Raw genomic sequence first — 21,148 nt, 5'->3', positions numbered from 1 at the left:
TTAACACGATGACGAACACGTGGGAGTTAATTGAGTTGGCGGATAAAATGGGACTGACGGGAGCGGAGTTTAGAGTATGGTACGAGGAGCGGATGGAGAGGGAGCGTGAGCAACGGGCTGCAGAACGAAAGGCGGCGAAGGAAAAGCTTGAATTGGTGCTTAGAGCTAAGAAGGAGGAGCTAGAGCGCGTAACGCGTGAAAATAAAGTGTTGCTAGAGCGTCAGACACGCATACTGAAGCAGCAGCTCCAATTAGAGAGGGTGGACTTCGAGCGGCGACTCGAGCTTGCGATGGCGAAAAGGGGGCAGCTGGCGATGCAGAAGGTCGAGCAAGCGGTGAATGTTTGCTCCGATAGCAGCGTTTGCTGGAGGGAAGTCGATTCCTGCAAGGTTGGCCTCGAGCCTCGCGACAGCCTTACTTCGGAGCGAGAAGCTCAGATAGAGGAAGGCAGAGAGGTGGACAGCCAAGAAGGCAGGAGTCATGAGGAGTTTGTTGAAGCGACGGAAAGCTCCTCTGGCTGGGAACATATTACTTCCGTTAGCTGCTTGGGGACCTCTGAGAGGCCAAGCACCTATGAAGAAGAGCGCCTGGATATGGGCGACCTAGAAGCTGTGGAAAATGTTGTGGAGCAAAGCTTCGATAGCAGGGAACAAAGACGCTCCATTCAGAATGAGGTGTGTATCAGAACGTCGCAGAGGCCGAGCACATTTCGGGAAGGGGTAGGGCTACCTCTCAATAGCTCCATGGAAGGAGCGCTAGAACGTCATTGGGAAGATGGCAGCGAATGCCATGAAGGCTCTGATATAGTGGCCACTGATTGTTTTGTACCGACAGAGGTAGCAGCAGGCACCACGTCAATGGTCCTAGACCATGCGTATATCTCACTCAGAGAGAGAGGGGATTCTAGTTCACAGGATAGCGTAACTGCTATTTGTCCGAGAAAACACGATGGGAGTGCTGAAGCACTCTTCAAAATAAACAGTATCGAATCGGAGGTGGGCTCGATGGTAGGTATGGAGAATGCCAGACAGGGTCTTGAACCTGAGAACGTGATTGGTTTTGAACCTATAATTAAGTCCACTCAAGATGAGCTGTATAATGACCGAGCACAACGGCATCCCTTCTCAAGAATCCAGGAACCTCACACGCTTGTCGGAGCGTTTGGGCTTGCTGAGGGCACCCCGAGCTTGTGTTCATTAGATGGTGAACTAAAAGAAAGCATTGGTGTGAGAGATTGTGGCATTTGGACATTCGTGTCTCAGTGCGTTTCGTGTCGACGCCGACGGCTCGAGACCGCGCCCTGTTCCTCTGTGACCGGTAAGCGTTCATGTGGCCGGCGGGGGCGCAGACACGCGTTTCAGCGAAAGTGCATAAAAGCAGGTTTGCCACAGTTACTTTCGAAACGTGCGAGAAGGGCAGTGCGTCTGGTTTGGGACGCGATAACCTGAGTGTAGGGTTAGAAAACCGGTAGCTCTTTCTGGACTTCGACTTTTAGATGCGGACACAAGTAGCTTTGTCCGTAGTCGATTTTGTAGTAAAAAGGTTTATTCCGGGTTTCAGAACTTTTAAATGCAATTGGGTGAATCTAAAGTTTAAGTGTGGACATTTGGACGATGTAGCGAACTGTAGCCCGGTGATGTGTTGAACTGCGTGGTGCAAATATGTGGTTTAATTGTGACGTAGTGCGGAACGCGCACTCATCGGCAGTTTTTTTTTTCTAAAAAAAAAAAAAACTTGAATAAAAGGGGGGCGTATGTGATGTGTGGTGCGCGTTCAAAGTGCGCGCCTTCGAAAAGTGCGCGTCACGGAAAAAAAAAACAAAAGGAGAAATACCAGAGTGCACGTGCGGTGCTGCTTAAACAAGAATGACGACGTTAAAGAGCGTCAAGCACGAGGATGCGTGGCAGGACGTGAAGTAAACAAAAGGTAAAACATCCAATGGGCAGCGAACACGGAGATTTCAAGGCCCAATGGCTTGACACCACGAAACAGTAGTATCTCCAATGAGAACGAGACAAGTGGGCCAGAGCTGAAGCAGGAGCCTGGGGAGACCAGAGCAAGGGGAATTCGAGGCAGGCAGTGCAAGCGGAAGGTCGTCACCGGACCGGGCGCTGAAGATGGGCCGTTGGGTTCCGGACCCGAGCCTACAGGACTTCCACCGGCCGGGGCCTCCTGCTGTCGGGTTCCCGCTCCAAAGGACCGTGGCCATCCGGTCCTGAACTCCTTTCCAGAGCCTGCGGACTTCGGTTCCGGCAGGCGAGCTACAGCCGTCGGGCTCCGGGCCCGAGCTGTGCGCCCAGCTGCTTGACTAGGTCGACCCTAGTTCCCGGACGCGTCGCCACCAGCCTGCGTTCTCCCGTCTCCGACGTGTCCACGCTCCTCAAGCCGAAACCATCACGATTTGGTAGGGCTTTTCGACGTGTCGCCAGCAGCCAGCGTTCCCTCGTCCTCGTCCAGCCCACGCATTGACGCAGGAGTCACGGCGTTCCGGTTTCTCATCACCGCCGAAAACCAACTTGTGGGTGAGACTGCACCGATACTCTTGCGCTACTCCCATCACTCAGCCCCTTTCGAACGTTAGGTTTAGTTACTGACTTTGAACGTTCTTGTTGGGTGTTTACAGATGTGTTTCGTCATGTCCAGTCAACTGTTTATTAAGTGTTTTGTTTTGTGAGGAATCTTTGCCTTTTTACTTTTCAATTAAACTTTTTGTGTGTTTCTTGGAAACCGAACGGCTTTGTCCTTATTAACAAAACTCTCTGAGGCTCAGCCCGGGAGAAAAACAAATCAGCAACAAGAACCCGCATCACAGGCCCCAATACTGTCAAGAGATACCTTGTTGAAGCCGAATTCACATGGCATTCCTTTCATCATTTGTCTCAGCCTTGTGGTTGTTGGAAGTGGCATGAGCTTCATTTTTGACATTAGTCTATAAGCTCTTGGGCTTGAAATTCTCAATAGAAGACAAGTCATGAGCCATTCCTGTTCATAACGCCTTCCTCGTGGCGATTTCGCCTTTGCGACTTTTAATGCTGACCTAAAGGCAAGTTGCTGTGCTTGCGGAAGACTTTCCACTGCTTTTTCAACTTTGCTCGCTGAAACTTCAGACAAACAGCGTCTCAGTGTAGACACTTCTCTTCTAGCTCTTTCGCGAAACACAGTGGCCCTGATGGCCTTTTTCTTTAGGTTTTGAATTTCACGTTCAGCCTTCCATTTTGTGCTTTTTTTAGGACGACGCTTCATTCTATCACCAAAGTTTTTTTTTGTTTTTTTTGCATGGAGGGCACAAGTGCTCACCTGACAGCACCATGCATTTCTTGTTTCGCCATACACCCTGCCTTTTCATGGCTGCTTTTGACGATGAAATACCTGGAAACAGCTCAAATTTACACCCAGGGCAAATCTTGAGCGCATCGATGTAGCGAAGAAACATTGTTAAATTCTTCTGGCTTGTTAGCAGGGTCGGAATGTTTCCATCTTTCTCGATGTAGCTGCACGGCAGGACAAGCACACCTCTTGAACTAACTTCAGTCGCCAAGTCTTGCCGGATTACAACAGCCTTTTCAATGTACGCAACGCCCCCAGACTCTTCGAGTTTGTAGAAGATAACTTGGATGGTAGAAGCCCTCACATTCCACGAATCAAATGTCGGGCTGCCCTGCACAACAGCAAGCCAGGGCGCAGTTCCTAGCGTGATAACATCGGTGCATTCATCAACATCCATGCCGTCACATGCGTCAGTTTCGTCGTACAAATATTCATCACTTTGGCAGGAAGAAACTTGGGCGGAAGCCACTGACCTCACTTTGGGTGGCTTTCTTGCCGACTTCGGCACCGTTGGTTTTGAGAGATGCTTAGGTACGTTCGGGAAAATTCGAGGCACAGCGCGCTCCTTCAGTGTCCATCTGCCTCGCGGTATCGTTATGGTTTGACCGTTCACTGTGTGCTCATAGCAGCTTATGATGTCTACAGGCTCGAAATGAATGTCACAGACGTACGTTTTTGGCGTTACCTTAAAGTTCTTCCGTGGAATCGCGTTTTGCCATGCCTTCAGTAAGTCAGGGTCCTTTGGGGGCTTGAAAAAATGTCGCGGTCCGGGATTTGCAGCTGCCGAAGCATACCCCGAACGACAGCCGGGCGCGCTGCACGTCGGCATGTCGAGAATCCGCGCTGACACTTCACGGTATCCACTGCAAAGAGTTCATACCACTGTAGAACGTGTGCAAGCTGGAAGTACAGGCGTGATGAACGTGCGAGCGCCAGCAACACCCCAAAAGCACGTGTCTGAAGCACGACCTCCTCTATAAACTTTATAGAGGAGGTCTATAAAGTTTATAGAGGAGGTCGTGGTCTGAAGCAAGCGTCACCGCCACTCACTGCTTCCCAACCGATCTCAACGGAACGCCAGCGCCACCTTTCGCAACGGCGACAAAACGACGCCGCCTCTCGAAGCGAGTTTGCAAACTGAAAAGTATCTAAAAACGTTGCTTCACAACGAGTGACGTCAGGGCCTCTCCTTACCTTTCCTTCCTCCGTGCATGCGGCAGACATTTTTCTAGAGGAGGCGTTGGGTAGAGCCACATCCATTCATCCATCATCATTTTGCTAGGGCATTATGGCGGCTGCCAATGGTAGCGGGCGCGGTGGTTGGCGGTGCGCTCGCAGGTTTATGGGCGTTTATTCGCTGCTATGGCTGGGTGGTATTCGCGCACACGGCACCCTAACGTTACTATAAATATTTCAGCTATGCCACCAGGTGACCGAGAGGCCTCAACTGGCAAAAAACACGCCAAGCAAGTAAGCTTACATTGTTTATTGGCAATCGTGAATTCAGCAGTATACATGTAAACAAGGAACACTGTCTCTAACAGAGTTGAACAATGCATGAAAAAAAAGTGATAGCCGTCTGTTGATTAAAATTACACGCTGAAATTGTGCACCTTTATCTTGGCTCGTTCAGTCAGACAACGATATTTACACTGGACACCCCTTGCACACTACTTGGTACAGTGCTGCCACTTGTCTTTCTCACCACACATACTCTCAAAAAGTGCAGTGTCAGTACGATAAGCCTGAGACGCAATATGATATTTGACAACGCATTGGTGAGCAACACATCGCGTTGAATGAAAAGAAATAAAACAAATTCTCATCCGGAATCGGCCTCCTTCATGACAACATGCATCCTTGCACCACATACAGAACCAATGAGAAAATCAAATATTTTGGTAGGGAACACTAATTGCTCGCCCTACTGTCCTGTGCCAGCACCGTGTGACTATTCCCTCTTCTTTCACTTGAAGCAGTGGCTCGGGGTGCGATTTGAAGACCGTGAGAAATTCAAGATCACCGTTCGCAACAGGTTCAATTATCAAGCGGCGATCTTTTATTCAGGTTGACTAAAGAAACTAGTGCGGTGGTACGAGAAGCACTAAGGAGTTAGTGATTCTGTAGAAAAGTGAAGTAGGTTTTTCCTAAACTAAGCCCACCAATAAAAACTTTTACTAATGAATATTTACTTACTTGGAACCAAATGGCCCTTACTTTTTGAATGACCTTCAAAGTCCTTATGCTTTGCATTGACAAATGCATAAATGAGTTTTCTTTGTGCCCATGCCCTTGGTGCATAGTCATAAAAGACACTGCTCAAACGATGGACAACAGCAGAAGCTAAATTCACATTTTTATTCTTCACTACTTCCTAGTTGTCTGCCTCACTCTTAACACGGTATCATGTAAAACTGGTCCTTTTGGCTACATATTTCACAGCAATATCAAGGTAATAGCTGTCAGTTGACATTTGAATTAACATGTGCAAACACTGGCCAACTTTGATTATATTTACCTAGTGCACTCAGTCATTGTTCTTTTTAAAAATTAACATACCGTTAGAAATGCTTTGTCATGCACCAGGTATTTTACATAGAACAAATATTATTATATAAAAGGTATTTATTTGAACTCAGGTGAAAGCGCACAACCCTGTGTATTTCTAAGGGGGAGGGGGAAATCTCTCGACAACTTGAAGACATTGACATCCACAACAGGTAATTCAAACTGGGAACCTCTTGTTTTGCTGCTCGCAGAAGTCTTTCCAGAGTGATCTCAAAATTTTGCAGAAACAAATGAAACTAGAGGAGGAAAACAACTGAAAAGCAGCATTTCTCAGCAAATGAGATTTCGGATGCTAAACTGGAGCCCTTGGACAAGCTAGGAATTATGGTCATGGAGTTACAGTGGAATAAATGCAAGCGAATGCAAATTACTGATTACTCCTTATTTTTATCGCGTTAACTCTATCTTGTAAACAAATATGTTTCGAAGCACAAATATTGACATACGTTTAAATGTTAAGGCTCACTGCTTGCGTGCATGTTGGTGCTTGTTTTTGGCTATCATCAGCCTGATTACACCAACTGCAGAACAAAGGCCTCTCCTAAAATCGGCCTATCAAATTGGTCTTGTGCTTTTTGCTGCCACATTATACATACAAACTTTTTAATATTACTGGTCCTCCTAACCTTCTCTCTTCAATTCATGCATTTTCCTTCTCAGTGAATCCAGTCAGTTACCCTTAATGACCAGCGGTTATCCTGCCTGCGTACTACGTGTCCAGCCCAGGTTCATTTGTTCTTCTCGATTTCAACTACGATATCCTCAACACCGATTTGTTCCCTGACCCACTCTGCTCTTTTCGTGCGTCTTAAGGTTACACCTATCATTTTGCTTTCCATCGCTTGCTGCGTCGTCCTCAATTTAAGCTGGACTCTTTTCGTAAGCCTCTCGGTTTCTGCTCCGTAGGTAAATACGAGCGAGACGTAGCTGTTATATACCATCCTCTTGAGGGTTAGTGACAGATTATCGTTCATGATTTGAGAATGCTTGCCCAGTGTGATCCACGCATTCTTATTCTTGCCTATTCTTCTGGGTCTTTTACTCTCATAGTTCGGCTCCGCGATTTCTACCTCTGCAAGACATGTCTTGCTTAATGGAGGCAGGAGTTCTTGTGCAATTTTTTTTCTGAAACTTAATAGTGTCACTCCCAACATACACGCTGTATCAGTAACTGCTTCAACACTACTATAGCTGTACCTACCACTGCCTTGCAACAGTCTTTACATTCACAGCAATCTATACACGATTTGAAAAAGAAGTGCTGCTAAATATGCACTATTACAAGCCCATTTGTCACCTAGTTATATGTGATACTCTATGCTAAGCTTGACACCTAGAGTGAAGTATAGTATGTGCACCCCTTGACATGCACTGTCCAAAAATTTTGAAGCCTGTACATTTCCTGTAAACTGAGCAATTCATAAAGCAAGAAGCAACAATCTGTGCACCCAATTTCGTACAGCTTGAGCATACCGTACACTATCACTGCTTTTCAATATAAGGCTTCTATTTGTCCGCCTGGCATATTGGTGGCACATGGGGTTGTCACTATGGCAACTGTATAGCTTCTTATGACTGGATGGGGGTAGCTTGGTAATCAGTGGTCTTTCTTTAGTCCAGTTTTCTGAAAACAAAAAGAAACAGACTCATGAGCAGGGTAAGACAGAAATAATTAAACAAATTATGTTCAATAAATAAAGTGTCTACAACCGTACCTTGCGAGAATTTTGGCCCATGAGCTTGCTTTCAGTGATGACACATTCTCCTCTGAGTTGAAGTAGGTTCAGAGTGATGAGACATCCAAGCGTACACTGATATGAGCAATTACTTAGAGGTTGTGGTTGAGTTGTAAGAAAAAAAAACAGTCCTGGTTAGTCTGATAGAAGCATAAACGGATTGGTGATGCATGACCAAGAAGAATGTATATGGGAACACTGCATACAAGAAAGATAGTGGGGACATAACAATGCTGTTTTTGTGAATTTGACTTGTGCATGGCATTATAATGAATTTGTTTTAGAGACGTTCTTCAGAGGACAAAGCTAGGCAATTCCCCTACTGAATGGTTCATGCAAACATAATATGGTTCACTGCAAACATACGAAAAGTGAACAAATGCATATATGCACTAAAGGTTCACTTGGTTCTCTATGTATTGAATTTATGAGCATGTATTGCAGCAGACAGATTTTGAGCAGAAATAGGTAGAACTTATGCTGTGATCTGTGCTACATATTTTAGCAGTAAAGACATTTTCAGCGAATGTGACAATGAAGTAAACAATCTCAAACATTCACAAGGTATGCATCTCATTAGATGTACAAGTCGAACAGCCTTATGACAAAAACTGTTGCACATGCAAAAGAAAAGGGCTATAATCAGATGCAAATCAGTGCATTTTAATTCACCGGCGAACACGCTCACATTGTTCAAGATTATTCTGTCTTCGTAGGCAGTCTCCGAGCGATTTGAGGCTGCGCATCCGTTCGTCAGTAAAGCACAACAGCTGACATGGTTCACAGCCTTTAGACACGTTCGCTTCGCCGTAGCGGCCTGTAAAGCCCGACACACAAACTCGCATTGATATATCAAAGCTGAATTCAAACGCAGCTTCGTGATGCCGATGGACAAAAAGTACCGTGGCTAACCATGGACAATTTGAACAAATTAACCGACAGAAACGCAATCGATGCCATTGGGCTGCTGCTTTTCGAGCGTCAGGCTAATCTGGATACTTGAATTAAACCATCACCGCTCTTGCATAATTAGTAAATGTAAAACAAAATATTTTATTCAATTTTTTTTATAAATAACGACGTAGCAACAACTTTCTTAGCGGTTTTTTATACATCCTGAAATGAAAACTTCAGCCGGGCTGAGCGCCCCTAACAAGGTAAAGGCACACTAACTTATCCGACCGCTAAAAGAGGAGTTAGTAGTTCCACTACACGTGCAAACGACGAAACCCGCCGTGGTCACTTTTTTCGCCCTCTACGGCCATCGCGGGACCGTGAGAGTTTCCGGGGCCTGGCTTTAGTCCCTAGTGGTGCGCCGATGTCGACTGTCAGTGCTAGTTTGGTCAACGTTTATTTTGGTGTTGTGCGGCGGTGTGTATGTATTGCGGTATTATTCCTTGCGAATCTGGCGATGTGGCAGTGATTCTCGGCCGACCGATCCTTCGATGGGGGGGGGGGGGGGGGGGGGATCGAGCGCCGTGGGTGTTTCGTGCAAGCGGTAGCGTTGAATGACCAACATCTCACGTCGATGTGATATGCTCAAATGCTGGCTGTCTGGTGTGTGCTGTGCGGTGGCTTGTGTGACAAATATAGTTCCCTGCACATTTGATGATCCGTTAGTGTTGACTGGTTCATGCAAGCCGTAGCGTTGAATAACTCCCGTGTAGGCGTGATCATATTTGTGCAGACATACTTCCAAATGAGATTTAGGGTCTGACGCACTGTACTGGCAACACCACTGTCACAAGGGTTCTTGTTTGCTATGTCGTACCCTTTTATATCGCAGTTAGATGACGGCTTCACCGTATTTGATCCGATTAGTTTGGGCAGTTAGCGGTGACTAATACTGGTGTCACTCAAATACTTTTGATCGAGATCGACAGGTCTGTCGCTGCTGCGCCCGATCGAGTTTGGCGCAGACGCCCTAGCTGATTCCAATCAAAAGTGCCCGTGTGACACCGGTATGATTGCACGTGCGAATGCTCAAACCCTTTCTGTGCGCTCTTGTGGTCTCTAGCTTCTTGGCTGCTGGTTGCGTCAGTAGACAAGCGTGCAGGAAAAACAGTTTACTACATATAAAAAGCTATTTTATCAAAATTATGCAGAAAAGATCCATCATACAGGGTAGCTACGTCTGTAATAATGGTACGTCCGCAAATAAGCACATGTGCACAGAAGAACTGAACGCTGAGCCATTTGGGGACACTACTTAAACATATTTTAACACAGCACTCCACTATTCGGACACAAGAGTGATTTGTACTTTCACTAGTGTTCGTGTAGTCCTGCCCTGTGTTACAATACGTTCAAAGACATGTGTGTGTTCGGTCTTGCTAAACCAAATTTCACATGGAAAATTGAAGGACCTTTCATTATTTAGGAAGTGCAATGTCATTTTGGGTCTTATTACTTGTTTTCGTGTGTGTTATTTTTTGAGCAAAAGGATGTGACGTTTACTTCACTATCAGATTAGCACGTTTGTCCCCGCTTAGCACTCAGTGTACGATACAAGATTTTGGTCTTCGTTGGTACGTGTGCGCAATACTAAATAGCATCAAGTTACATTTCATGGCTCCTCTATATATAAATAACCTCATTTTTCGAGATAGGCACAATGATAAAGTAATATAGTTCTTGTATTGAACGAAATTTCTAAAAATTTTGTTGAGCCTTGTAAAAGAAGTCCACTTGTCTAAACGTCGTCTCCCGCATCCACCCCCCGTTTACGGAAGTTTCATAGCTCCCAAATGTGCAATTTTTACTATTAAATACTAATTAAACTCTACCTAGCAAAACCGTCTTACGAAGTTTCTAATCTAACGAAAAATTTCCATTCACCAGCAAAAATCTGTGGATTGTAACATTGTCTTCAGACCAATTTAAAGTTTTTTTTAAACGACCTGATAAAAAAGCAGTGATTTTTTTATAAGTCTGCCGCAACAGATTTGAGCACGCCCTCTGACACTTCCACATTGAAGCATTTGTGTGCTCTCGCTTTACTTTTATGGAGCTGCATGCCGTAAGCCTGTGCAGAAGAACAATAGATGCAGCCTTTGGTAGTGCTCTTACGTTCCAGATAATGGCCGAGGTGACGGTGAATTCTTTTGTTATTTCATGGCTTATGCGACTGAAGGCACTGATCCCTCCAGCCTTTTTCCAGCTTGAAATGCTCGCACAATCACTGCATTCATTCTCCTTGTCATTGCATATCCGTAACTTGTCATAGCCTCATGTTTTCCTGGTCTGCATCACCCAGACACGGTTTTATGTAAAATTTGCCCCTACGAATTTTTAAGACACAAAGGTCAGGCGAGAAGTACTCATTGCTGTTCTAATAAGTCCATGTTCTTTCAGAAGCCACAAAGATATGGCTGTTTGAAATGACAAAATAATGGGACAAGGAGTCTCGGGGAGCTCAAAGTTTCGACAGTTTATTCATCATATTCTGCATCAAAAATTATAGGCACATGTGTGGAGTAAGCTAGGCTCACATTGAGAGCATACTAACTAATCACAATCTGTGAACTCGTTCTCTACCTACCAGAAAGACAAGGTATCACCGATACCAAATGAAACTCGTGATTTTACAGAATGCATCCATGCATTCTCGAGTAGTAGTGTCCCTGCTTTTGCCAATAATTGGAACTTTATCCAGGGACGGCTCACACTTATGAGAATAGCAATGCATTAGCAAATGTGCCCCATCTTTATCTTTTAACGAAAGCTCATGTTTCTGTGCATGCTCATTCATGCATACTCTTGCCCGGCCTACATTCATCTTTTGCCATAGGATAGTGGAAATTTATAAACGACCCCATTGACACATTTTGTGTATGATTGGCGTGCCTCTTGCCGTACCCACCTTTGTTGCTTCCATCATATAGTATATTAGTATACATGAGAAAGCTGAGATGATTTTCGTGGCGCAGCAAAAAAGAATCGGCATGCCATCTCTGTTTACAACTATTTTTAGGTCGTGTGCAGCTTGGTGCATACATGGTACAACCTCAGGTCTCGCTGTTCAGCACTCTTGCTCTACTCCAGTACCGTGGTGTTCTCTCATCATAGTCTGGTGGAGCAACTCAGCTACAGCGTTAAGGAGCATGCGAAGGAAACTAACTACAGGCAACCAATCCAATTGGTTTTGAAAAGTCTTTTGCATAACGTGTGAGCACAACCTTGCCCATGCATGCTTTAGGCATTGTTTAGCTATGGCCCCTTTCACAGTTTTGGAATGCATCAACTCGTATGGAATAATTTTTCAGCACACCTAGACAAAAAAGCCAACAGCCGTGACGACTCTGCAAGGTAGTGTGCTAAGCCGAAAACTGCAAAGAGCCGCAAGCTTTCAACTCAAGTGTAAACACAAATCCTTTTTCAGTCTGTGAAATCCCCTGCTAGAACATTGTTAACAATGGGCTAATATGTGACGTTGGTTAGTTGCTTTAAAATAATAAAAAATTATCATCATACGTAAGAACTCCCAAAACCTTCCACTAATTCAAATGTTGGTGGAATGTAATAAAAGCGGTTACGGTCAAACATAAAATATTGCACAACACAGGAGCAACATACGAGCCGACAAAAATGACTCGTCTTTGAATATAAAATTGCTAATGAAGTTGACTTTAACGTAAAACTTGAGAAGGGCCATAAAAGCTTATACTGCCATGCCCATGGCATTTCTGAAGGCAACCACACCACTCTCGTCTATGCAACTTCTTATGTAGAAAATCAATTAACCGTGCAGGACTGAATGAAATAGGTCCTAAACATCAACTAAGAACAAGTACCCATCGAAGGATTCTTTGAAGAAAGTGGATGATGCATGGAAAATGCTCAGTTTAAAATGGGTCTCTCATGACAACCGAGTCTAGCCACTTCACTAAAAACTGAATAATCACGTTCTGCCAGATACCTCAATCACTCACAATTGTCCTGAATGAAACACTGGGCTTATGCGTCTTGGCCGTAAAAAACACAGAAAGGGTGTTCTGTTTTGCTAGCTGCGGTATGCAATAGACTCTGCAAGTTGTGCAAGTTTCAAGTCCTTACTCTGAGCCACTGCCTGGCTTTCCAAAACTTGTTTTGATGACCTTTAACTTGACGAACTTCATGTAGACTGCTTGTCTTGCTTTGAAGTTACACAGATCTACATTCATTGCTACGGAACCACTACTTTTATTCACTTGAAATGGACACAGATTGTTGCACTTGAAGAATGACAACACCCACCAACGTATCCTCCTGACGAAGAGGGTTTTTCCCCTGTTCTTGCTAGAGCTTAGACAGTGTTTTGTAAGCAATAGTCCCTAATGGCGACATCGACTTTTGCCGCAACTCGCCAGTCCAATGCCAGTAATTAGTTAGCGAGCAACAGAGGTTCGTGGCTGAATTTTCGACCTTTGTTGAGTACACAGCATACACTTTCTGCAATGTGAACATTTCCCAGCCCAGTGAGGCCTACCCAGGTCGTGCGCGCAGGCTTCTTCAGTATGAAACAGCGGGCATGCCTCATCTTCAGGTTCCAGTTTGCCTCAGTGATGTGGGCTGCAGAACGGTTGGCATCGCGAAACTTCTTCAGTGCCAGCCACTTGAGGTCCAAACTGAAGCAAAGTGCACGAAGCAGGTAAAGAAAGCACACCTGCTACCACAAATTATGATTTCACATACTTTCGTAACATGACCAAATGAAGGTGTGACTTGCCCAAAAACAGCACTCACTTCTTGTAAAACATGGCCTTTCGGAGAACTCATGCCTTCATTTGGTTGTGTTAGCGAGTATATAAAATTTTAAAATCTAATTTGTTGTGACGGGTGCACTTAATTTTTTTACCTCCTTCATGCAATGTGCTTTATTTTTTTATTTATTTATTTATTTATTTATTTATTTATTACATACTGCTGACCTGTTTACCAGGTCTTAAGCAGGAATGGGCATTCAGAAATGTTTATAACAAAAACATAATTGACATCACACAGCATACTGACAGTGGTTACAATTCAACACTTTTGTATTAATTAACAAAAAAACTAAAGAAAAACATTACAATAATGGCATAGCTTTGCTGACTGAAATGTACTAAAAAATGGAAGCATTGCGTAACTCTGGGCTGCATGACTGTACAAAAAAACTGTTAGTGGTTATTGAGAGCATGTAGATATAAATCAACTGTTGGACACTGTACAGCATCGAGTGATAGGCAATTCCACTCACGGGTAGTTTTTATACCTGAATGTGTCTGTGCGGTTTACGTAGTTTAAAACTTTCTTTGAATGATGTGAGCGCACAGCATATTCACTTATTTGTCTAATGTGCACTGTTTTGTTGATACCAATTTCGTTGTGAAAAATGAGGTAAATAAGCCTCAGCCTCTCCATTCTTCTTCTCTCCTGTAGTTTTTCGAGATCTGCTTTAATTAGTAGAAGTGAAGGGGAAGTACGCCAACTATAATAATTAAAAACAAATCGGAGAGATTTTCTTTGGACCATTTCTATTTTTTTAATATTGGACTCAGTAAAGAGATCCCACACTGCAGCTCCATATTCTAATACTGGTCCAATGAAAGTTTTGTACACGAGAAGTTTGATGTGTGGTGTGGCATTCACAAGCCTCCTTCGCAAATAGCCAAGCTTTTTCATTGCCTTTCAATATATTCTATGTGGTCATTCCATTTTAAGTCTGATGTGAGTATGAGTCCTAAATATTTGTGTTTAGTGACTTCAGATAACGCATGGCCATTGACGTGATAGGTAAACAGAAGCGGCGGTTTCTTACGCGTAATTCGCATTGCTACTGTTTTTTTATAATTAATTTTCATCTGCCAATTTTCACACCACGTTTGTAGCGCTTCTAGTGCAGTATTTAAAGATTCTTGATCACTGTAACTATAAATTTCCTGATATCGTATACAATCGTCCGCGGAAAGCTTTATGTTTTCGGGCAAGTTTAGCACAATATCATTAATAAATAACAGAAAAAACAACGGCCCCAAAATCGACTCTTGAGGCACATCCGATTTCAAGGGGGTGGAACTCGAGGTGAGACCATCAATGGCAACACATTTGCTCCTCATTGAAAGATAAGCAGTTATCCATGCAAGTAATTTCTCATTTTTCAGAATTGGTTTGAGCTTAATTAGTAATTTCTGGTGGCTCACACGATCGAAAGCTTTGTAAAAATCCAATAATATAACATCTACTTGACCATTCTTATCGATCGCTGCTGCTAGGTCATGAAACGTCTCAATAAGCTGGGTTACCATAGAATACCCTTTGCGAAAGCCGTGCTGAAGGGGCGTGATTAGGTTATTTCTTTCGACAAACACAGAGAAATGTTTAAATATTATATGCTCTAGAATTTTGACACTAGTGCATAGCAAGGGGATAGGCCTAAACGAGGATACAAGCGAATGGTCATTAGTTTTTTGTACGGGAGTGATCTTAGCGTGCTTCCAATCACTCGGAAGTTCAGCGCGCAGGAGAGATGATTTAAAGATGAAGCATAGGTATTTGGCATTCCATTCAGCATACCTTATCAGAAAGGTGTTAGGTACAGAGTCAATTCCCGGTGACTTTTTTGGATCGAGATTAAGCAGAAGCGATAAGACACACTCTTCAGTAATACAGACGTCATCGATAGGTGGAATGGTGTCATAGGTGATGAAATCAGGGGTAACGTCATTATCACGCGTGTACACCGAACAAAAGTAGTAATCATTCATTGCCCCTGCTATTTCCCTCTTGTCGGTTATAACATCACCGTTAATAGATAAGCTTGATACTGGACTTTTTTGGGGTGAAAGATATTGTCAAACTTATTTGGTGACGTCAAGAGAAAGTTTGTCAAAGCCTCGCTTTGATATTTTTCCTTTGCACTTTTCAATTTGGCTTTCAGTGTGTGACGCATATCTGATATATTATCTAGTCCAGACAATGATGGTCGTTCTATTTGTCGCTTTGTTGCCTTTTTTAGCTTGCCCCCTAGGCGTACGATTTCTTTTGTAATATAGGGGCTAGACCGGTTTGAAACCTTGCGTTTGTAAGAAACAAAGTTTTGGATACATTCATTTACTAGATCTCTGAAAAAGCACCACAATAGCTCAACAGAACATTCACTTTCTTTAGAAAGCGTTAGGAAATCGGAATAAGAATGATCAAGAGCGTCGCTTATGTCCACATCACTAGCACGCGAGAATACGGGTACAAAAACGGTCTTTTTATCAGGCATTTTAGCATAGTACAATTGAAAGCTTAATGACATAATTTTATGGTCCAAAATGCTGTCCTAAATTTCTATAACCGGACTGCGGTTGTATATATCTCTACTAACAAGAAAGAGGTCTAAAATTGTGCTAGATTCGTTTTGAATGCAAGTGGGTGTTTTCACAAGCTGCGTCAACTCATGGAACAGCAAAACATCAAGAAAAGATACAGATGCAGCAGAGATGGCATGTAAAAATTCATATGACCAATTTATCATGGGAAAATTAAAGTCGCCACCGACTAAGACGTTGCAACTATTCGTTTTATACTGACACAAAAGCTCATTTAATTGTTCCACAAACTCATCACCACAATTGGGCGGACGGTAAAATCCCCCAACGACAACATGTAGCTCATCAAATAACACTTTAACGACAACACATTCAATTCCCTTAATATTGGGTAATCGTGTCACATTCATATTCAAAGAAAAGCGGCGCACAAAAAAGATGGAGACAAAGAAGAGAACCACACACAGCGCTGCACTCACAACTGAAAGTTTAATCCGAGTGTAGCGGCCGGAAATGTCGGCTGCCGGAGGCAGCGAGAAAGGAGACGTGAAGCAGGTTTGGAGTTGCAGGGCAAGACTGTTTATTTCCACTCCGTGCGAGTGACGGGAGCTCCCCTCGACGAGGGAGAGAATGAGGCACCCCCGCGTTCTTCTACAAGAAAGAGGAAAAGGGGGGCCACCGAGCGAGCAGACGTAGCATGCAGCCGGTCTAATCCCCAGAGCCAGCCCCGACAACACGTCGTTCCCCGAACACGGAGGAGGAGGAGCTGGCGCCGCGAGTAGGCGCGCTGTCGACGGCCGGCTGCAGACGGGATAGAAAAGAATGCGGTGGTGCTTAGCAGCTTCCGCTACAAAGGCTCCCCCCCTAGATTGCGGAGCTTTTAAAGAAGGACAGCAGTTACGGGCTGAATAGTGAAAGGTCACAGTCCAATGGTTAGCACTGAAATCGTACGTGAGAGGCTGCTTGAATGGAAACTTCAATATGAGCAGGCTTGGCGCGGTCAACGGCGACGACTTCTCGTTTCCCCCGCACGTCGATTGCGATGGTTTTGTTAGTACGTCCCAAAACTTTGAATGGGCCATCGTACGGCGGAGTAAGGGGCGGCTTCGTTGCGTCCTGTCGCACGAACACATGGGTAGCAGAGTCCATGTCAGGAAAAGTGAAAACTTTCCTGTTGCGGGCGATGCGAGGTGCTGTTGGCCTGAGTTGCGCGAGCCATGCGCGCAGCTTCTCGATGTGATCGGAGGCTGTTGGGGCGGAAGGTGTCTGGTCGGAGAAGAATTCTCCCGGGAGGCGCACTGTTGAGCCGTAGACCATTTCCGCTGCGCTGAAGCCGAGGTCTTCCTTCACCGTTGAGCGTAGGCCAAGAAGAACGAGCGGGAGCTTCTGCACCCAGTGCTGGCGGTCGAGTTTCGCTGCCAGTGCGGCTTTGAGTTGCCGGTGGAAGCGCTCAACCATTCCGTTGCTGGCGGGGTGGTAGGCGGTTGTATGCTGCAGCTTCGTGCCGAGGAGCGTTGAAAGTGCGGAAAAGAGGTTGCTCTGGAATTGCCGTCCCCGGTCAGTTGTTATGCGGGCGGGGCAGCCAAAGCGGGACACCCATGTTTGAATGAAGGCCTGCGCGACGGTCTCAGCTGATATGTCCGCAATTGGTATAGCTTCGGGCCACCGGCTGTACCTGTCGATGCATGTGAGCAGGTACCTAAATCCTTGGCAGGGCGGTAGTGGTCCCACGAGGTCAAGGTGAACGTGGTCAAACCGCGACTCAGGAGTCCGAAATTCCTGTAGTGCAGCCCGATTGTGGCGAGTCACTTTCACTTGCTGACACGTTTCACATGTCCGAGCCCATCGTCGCACGTCCGCGTTGACTCCGGGCCAAACGAAGCGTTGCGTTATCAGCCGCTGGGTGGCACGGACACCTGGGTGGCTGATGGAGTGGAAAGTGTTGAATACCACTCGGCGAAAGTTCAGTGGGACAAAAGGTCGTGGTGCTGCCTGGGAGGTATCGCAGGTTATCGTGCTCTGGACGTAGGGAAGTGCAACCTCCGAGAGCACGAGTAAAGATCCCCCTCCCTTCAGTCTTGTCAACTCGGGGTCGTCCCGCTGAGCTGCGGCCATAGCTTCGAAGTCCAGGACTTCTGTGCTGGAAGCATTGACGCGAGACAAGGCGTCAGCTGCTTCGTTTTCGACCCCGGGAACGTGGCGGATGTCTGTAGAAAACTCGGAGATGAATGAGAGCTGACGGATCTCTCGTTCTGAGTAGGAGGAACTGTTGTTTTTGAATACGTAGGTGAGGGGCTTGTGGTCTGTCAAGATGTAGAACTCACGGCCTTCGAGGAAGTAGCGGAAATGCTTAATGGAACAATATATTGCGAGCATCTCCCTTCCAAAAGTGCTGTACCGTGCTTCTGCAGGCTTCAGACGTTTCGAAAAGAAGCCCAGTGGCTTCCACTGGGCGCCCTCCTGTTGCTGCAGCACTGCTCCGACCGATGTGGAGGAAGCGTCCACCATGAGGCGTGTAGGAGCTTCAGGCCGTGGATGAATGAGAAGGGTAGCCGCGGCTAGCTCGTCCTTAGCTTTCTGGAAAGCGTTCTGGTGTTCGTCAGACCAACAAAATTCTGGTGCCTTTTGGTCGTCTCGGCGCAGCAGGTCAGTCAATGGCTGGAGCACTCGAGCACAAGACGGAATGAAGCGCCGGTGGAAGTTTAAGAGCCCGAGGAACTCCCTCAGCTTGCGAAAAGATGTTGGAGCTGGAAACTTCTTGACGGATTCCACCCTCGATTCCAATGGCATAATGCCTTCAGCAGTGATGTGGTGGCCGAGGAAGTTGAGCGCCTCTACTCCAAACACGCACTTTTGAGGTTTCAACACCAGACCGTGCTCATCCAAACGCTGAAAGAGCTGGCGGAGGTGCTCTTCGTGCTCCGCAGGCGTTCTGCTGGCCACCAAAATGTCATCCAGGTAGACAAAGATGAAAGGAAGACCCCGGGTGACCTCATCCATGAACCTTTGAAAGGTCTGTGCGGCATTTTTCAAGCCGTAGGGCATGCGGACAAACTCAAACAGGCCGAACGGAGTTGTTATGGCTGTTTTTGGTATGTCCTGCGGTTCGACGGGGATTTGGTGGTATGCCGCTACAAGGTCGATCTTGCTGTATATTTTCGTACCTGCCAGCCGCGCGCTGAAATCGTGAATGTGTGGCAGTGGATACTGGTCCGGCGTTGTCGATGCGTTCAAGGCTCTGTAATCACCACACGGGCGCCAATCGTCGTCCTTAGGCACCATGTGTAGCGGCGATGAATGGTTGCTAGACGAAGGGCGAACAATTCCCAGCTGCAGCATATGCTCGAACTCCCTGCGTGCAGCTTGAAGCCTTTTGCTGGACAGCCGTCGTGGCCGGGCGGTGACTGGCGGCCCGGTGGTGACGATGTGGTGAGTCACGTTATGTTTCACCGGCTGTTCCGTGTTGCGGGGCTTGGTGAGCGAGGGGAATTCGGCCAGGACGTGGTGGTAGGCTGATACTGGCTGGAAGGCGCAGATGCCAGATGAGCAGATGTTTGACTCCAAACCACGTACTTTGAGGGATGTGTTGTTATCCTTGAGGCAACGGTCACGTACGCTCACATCCAGGTTGAAGTGGCTGAGAAAATCTGCTCCGAGTATGGCGAAATTAACATCCGCCACCACGAAGACCCAGCGAAACAGGCGCCTGAGTCCGACGTCTATTGTCAGCGAGCGGAAGCCGTACGTAGCGATGGCAGTGTTGTTCACTGCCTGCAGCGACGATGTGTTCTTGCTACGTCGGCGATCCTCGGGGGTTGCCGGGACAATAGAGATTTCGGCTCCCGTGTCGACTAGCAGGCGCGAGTTGCTTACGCGGTCGACTACGAAAAACAGGCGGCTGGGTGGAGGGCCGATGTCGTAAGCCGCCGTTAACGACTGGCCGGAGCGTTTCCCGGAAACGAGCAAGGTTGAGTGCAGCGGCTAGCACCCGTGCCGAAACGACGGTGGTACCAGCAAACTCCGTCCTGTGTATCTCGTGCATGGCTTCTCTGGGAAGAGCTTGGGTGTCTTGAAGGAGATCGGTTGCGTCGTTGCTCGTTCTGTTGGGGAGCGCCAGATAGCACAAGTTTCTGCATGGTCTCGGTAAGGTGTTGCAGTTTCTCCTCAAGGCGCGACAGTCGATCTGGTTGCTCATGTGTTCTTGCAGCAGCTATGGGCGCAAAGGTTGGAGTTGAGTATTCCGTGATGCGATCGGCAAGTTGCGCTAGTCGATCAAGGGACGTCTCATTTGAACCCGCGAGAACCACGCGCACCGACTGGGGGAGCCGTTGCAGGAAAAGTTCACGAAGAAGTGGGAGCTGGCCGTCCTGACGCGCGTGCACACCGAGTAGTTGCCGCATACGGTGCAGCAGTTGGGAAGGTCGTTGGTCGCCCAGCTCTTCGCGACACAAGAGCTGCTGCAGTCTGCTTTCTTCAGGCGCCTCGAGGCGGTCCAGCACCGTCTTTTTGAGGGTGTCATATTCTTCTTGCGCGGGGGGTGAAACCAAAATGTCGTCGATAGCGTCGGCGATTTCGGGGGGCAGGGCTGCGACGACGTGAAGGTATTTTGTCGACTGCGAGGTGATGTGCCGGAGTTGAAAACGGGCCTCCACTTGGCTGAACCAAACTCTTGGATTTTTCGGCCAAAAATTTGGTAGCTTCAGTTCTGTGGCGATGACCGCAGGCGTGGAGGCAGCAGCGTTGTCGTTGGAGCTCATCGCGGCGTGTTCGTTGAAGCGTTCGGGTCACCAATTTTGTAGCGGCCGGAAATGTCGGCTGCCGGAGGCAGCGAGAAAGGAGACGTGAAGCAGGTTTGGAGTTGCAGGGCAAGACTGTTTATTTCCACTCCGTGCGAGTGACGGGAGCTCCCCTCGACGAGGGAGAGAATGAGGCACCCCCGCGTTCTTCTACAAGAAAGAGGAAAAGGGGGGCCACCGAGCGAGCAGACGTAGCATGCAGCCGGTCTAATCCCCAGAGCCAGCCCCGACAACACGTCGTTCCCCGAACACGGAGGAGGAGGAGCTGGCGCCGCGAGTAGGCGCGCTGTCGACGGCCGGCTGCAGACGGGATAGAAAAGAATGCGGTGGTGCTTAGCAGCTTCCGCTACACGAGCAACAAGAATTTAAAAAGTAATAGCCGCGCATGACAAGTGAGGTACAACGAGATTAAGTGATACGCTCATCAATAGAAGTGAACTCTTTT

The 21,148-nt window shown here is 46.6% G+C and overlaps 1 protein-coding gene across 1 annotated transcript; it reads right to left on the bottom strand.

Moving 5' to 3' along the window:
* Positions 1 to 2,815: 2,815 nt before the first annotated feature.
* On the bottom strand, positions 2,816 to 4,216 carry LOC142803617 (uncharacterized). The gene has a single exon (XM_075889023.1). It carries the CDS (start codon positions 4,154 to 4,156, stop codon positions 3,248 to 3,250), a length of 909 nt encoding a protein of 302 aa, XP_075745138.1. The 5' UTR covers positions 4,157 to 4,216; the 3' UTR covers positions 2,816 to 3,247.
* Between the last annotated feature and the right edge of the window lie 16,932 nt (positions 4,217 to 21,148).

The sequence above is a fragment of the Rhipicephalus microplus genome, chromosome 1, assembly GCF_043290135.1.
Source record: "Rhipicephalus microplus isolate Deutch F79 chromosome 1, USDA_Rmic, whole genome shotgun sequence".
Classification (NCBI taxonomy): domain Eukaryota; kingdom Metazoa; phylum Arthropoda; class Arachnida; order Ixodida; family Ixodidae; genus Rhipicephalus; species Rhipicephalus microplus.
The sequence above is the reverse complement of the archived record's forward strand: the minus strand, read 5'-3'. Positions and strand labels throughout refer to the sequence as shown.

Excerpts from the sequence above, each read along its gene's own strand:
- LOC142803617 (XM_075889023.1), bottom strand. The coding sequence starts at position 4,156 with ATGCCGACGTGCAGCGCGCCCGGCTGTCGTTCGGGGTATGCTTCGGCA.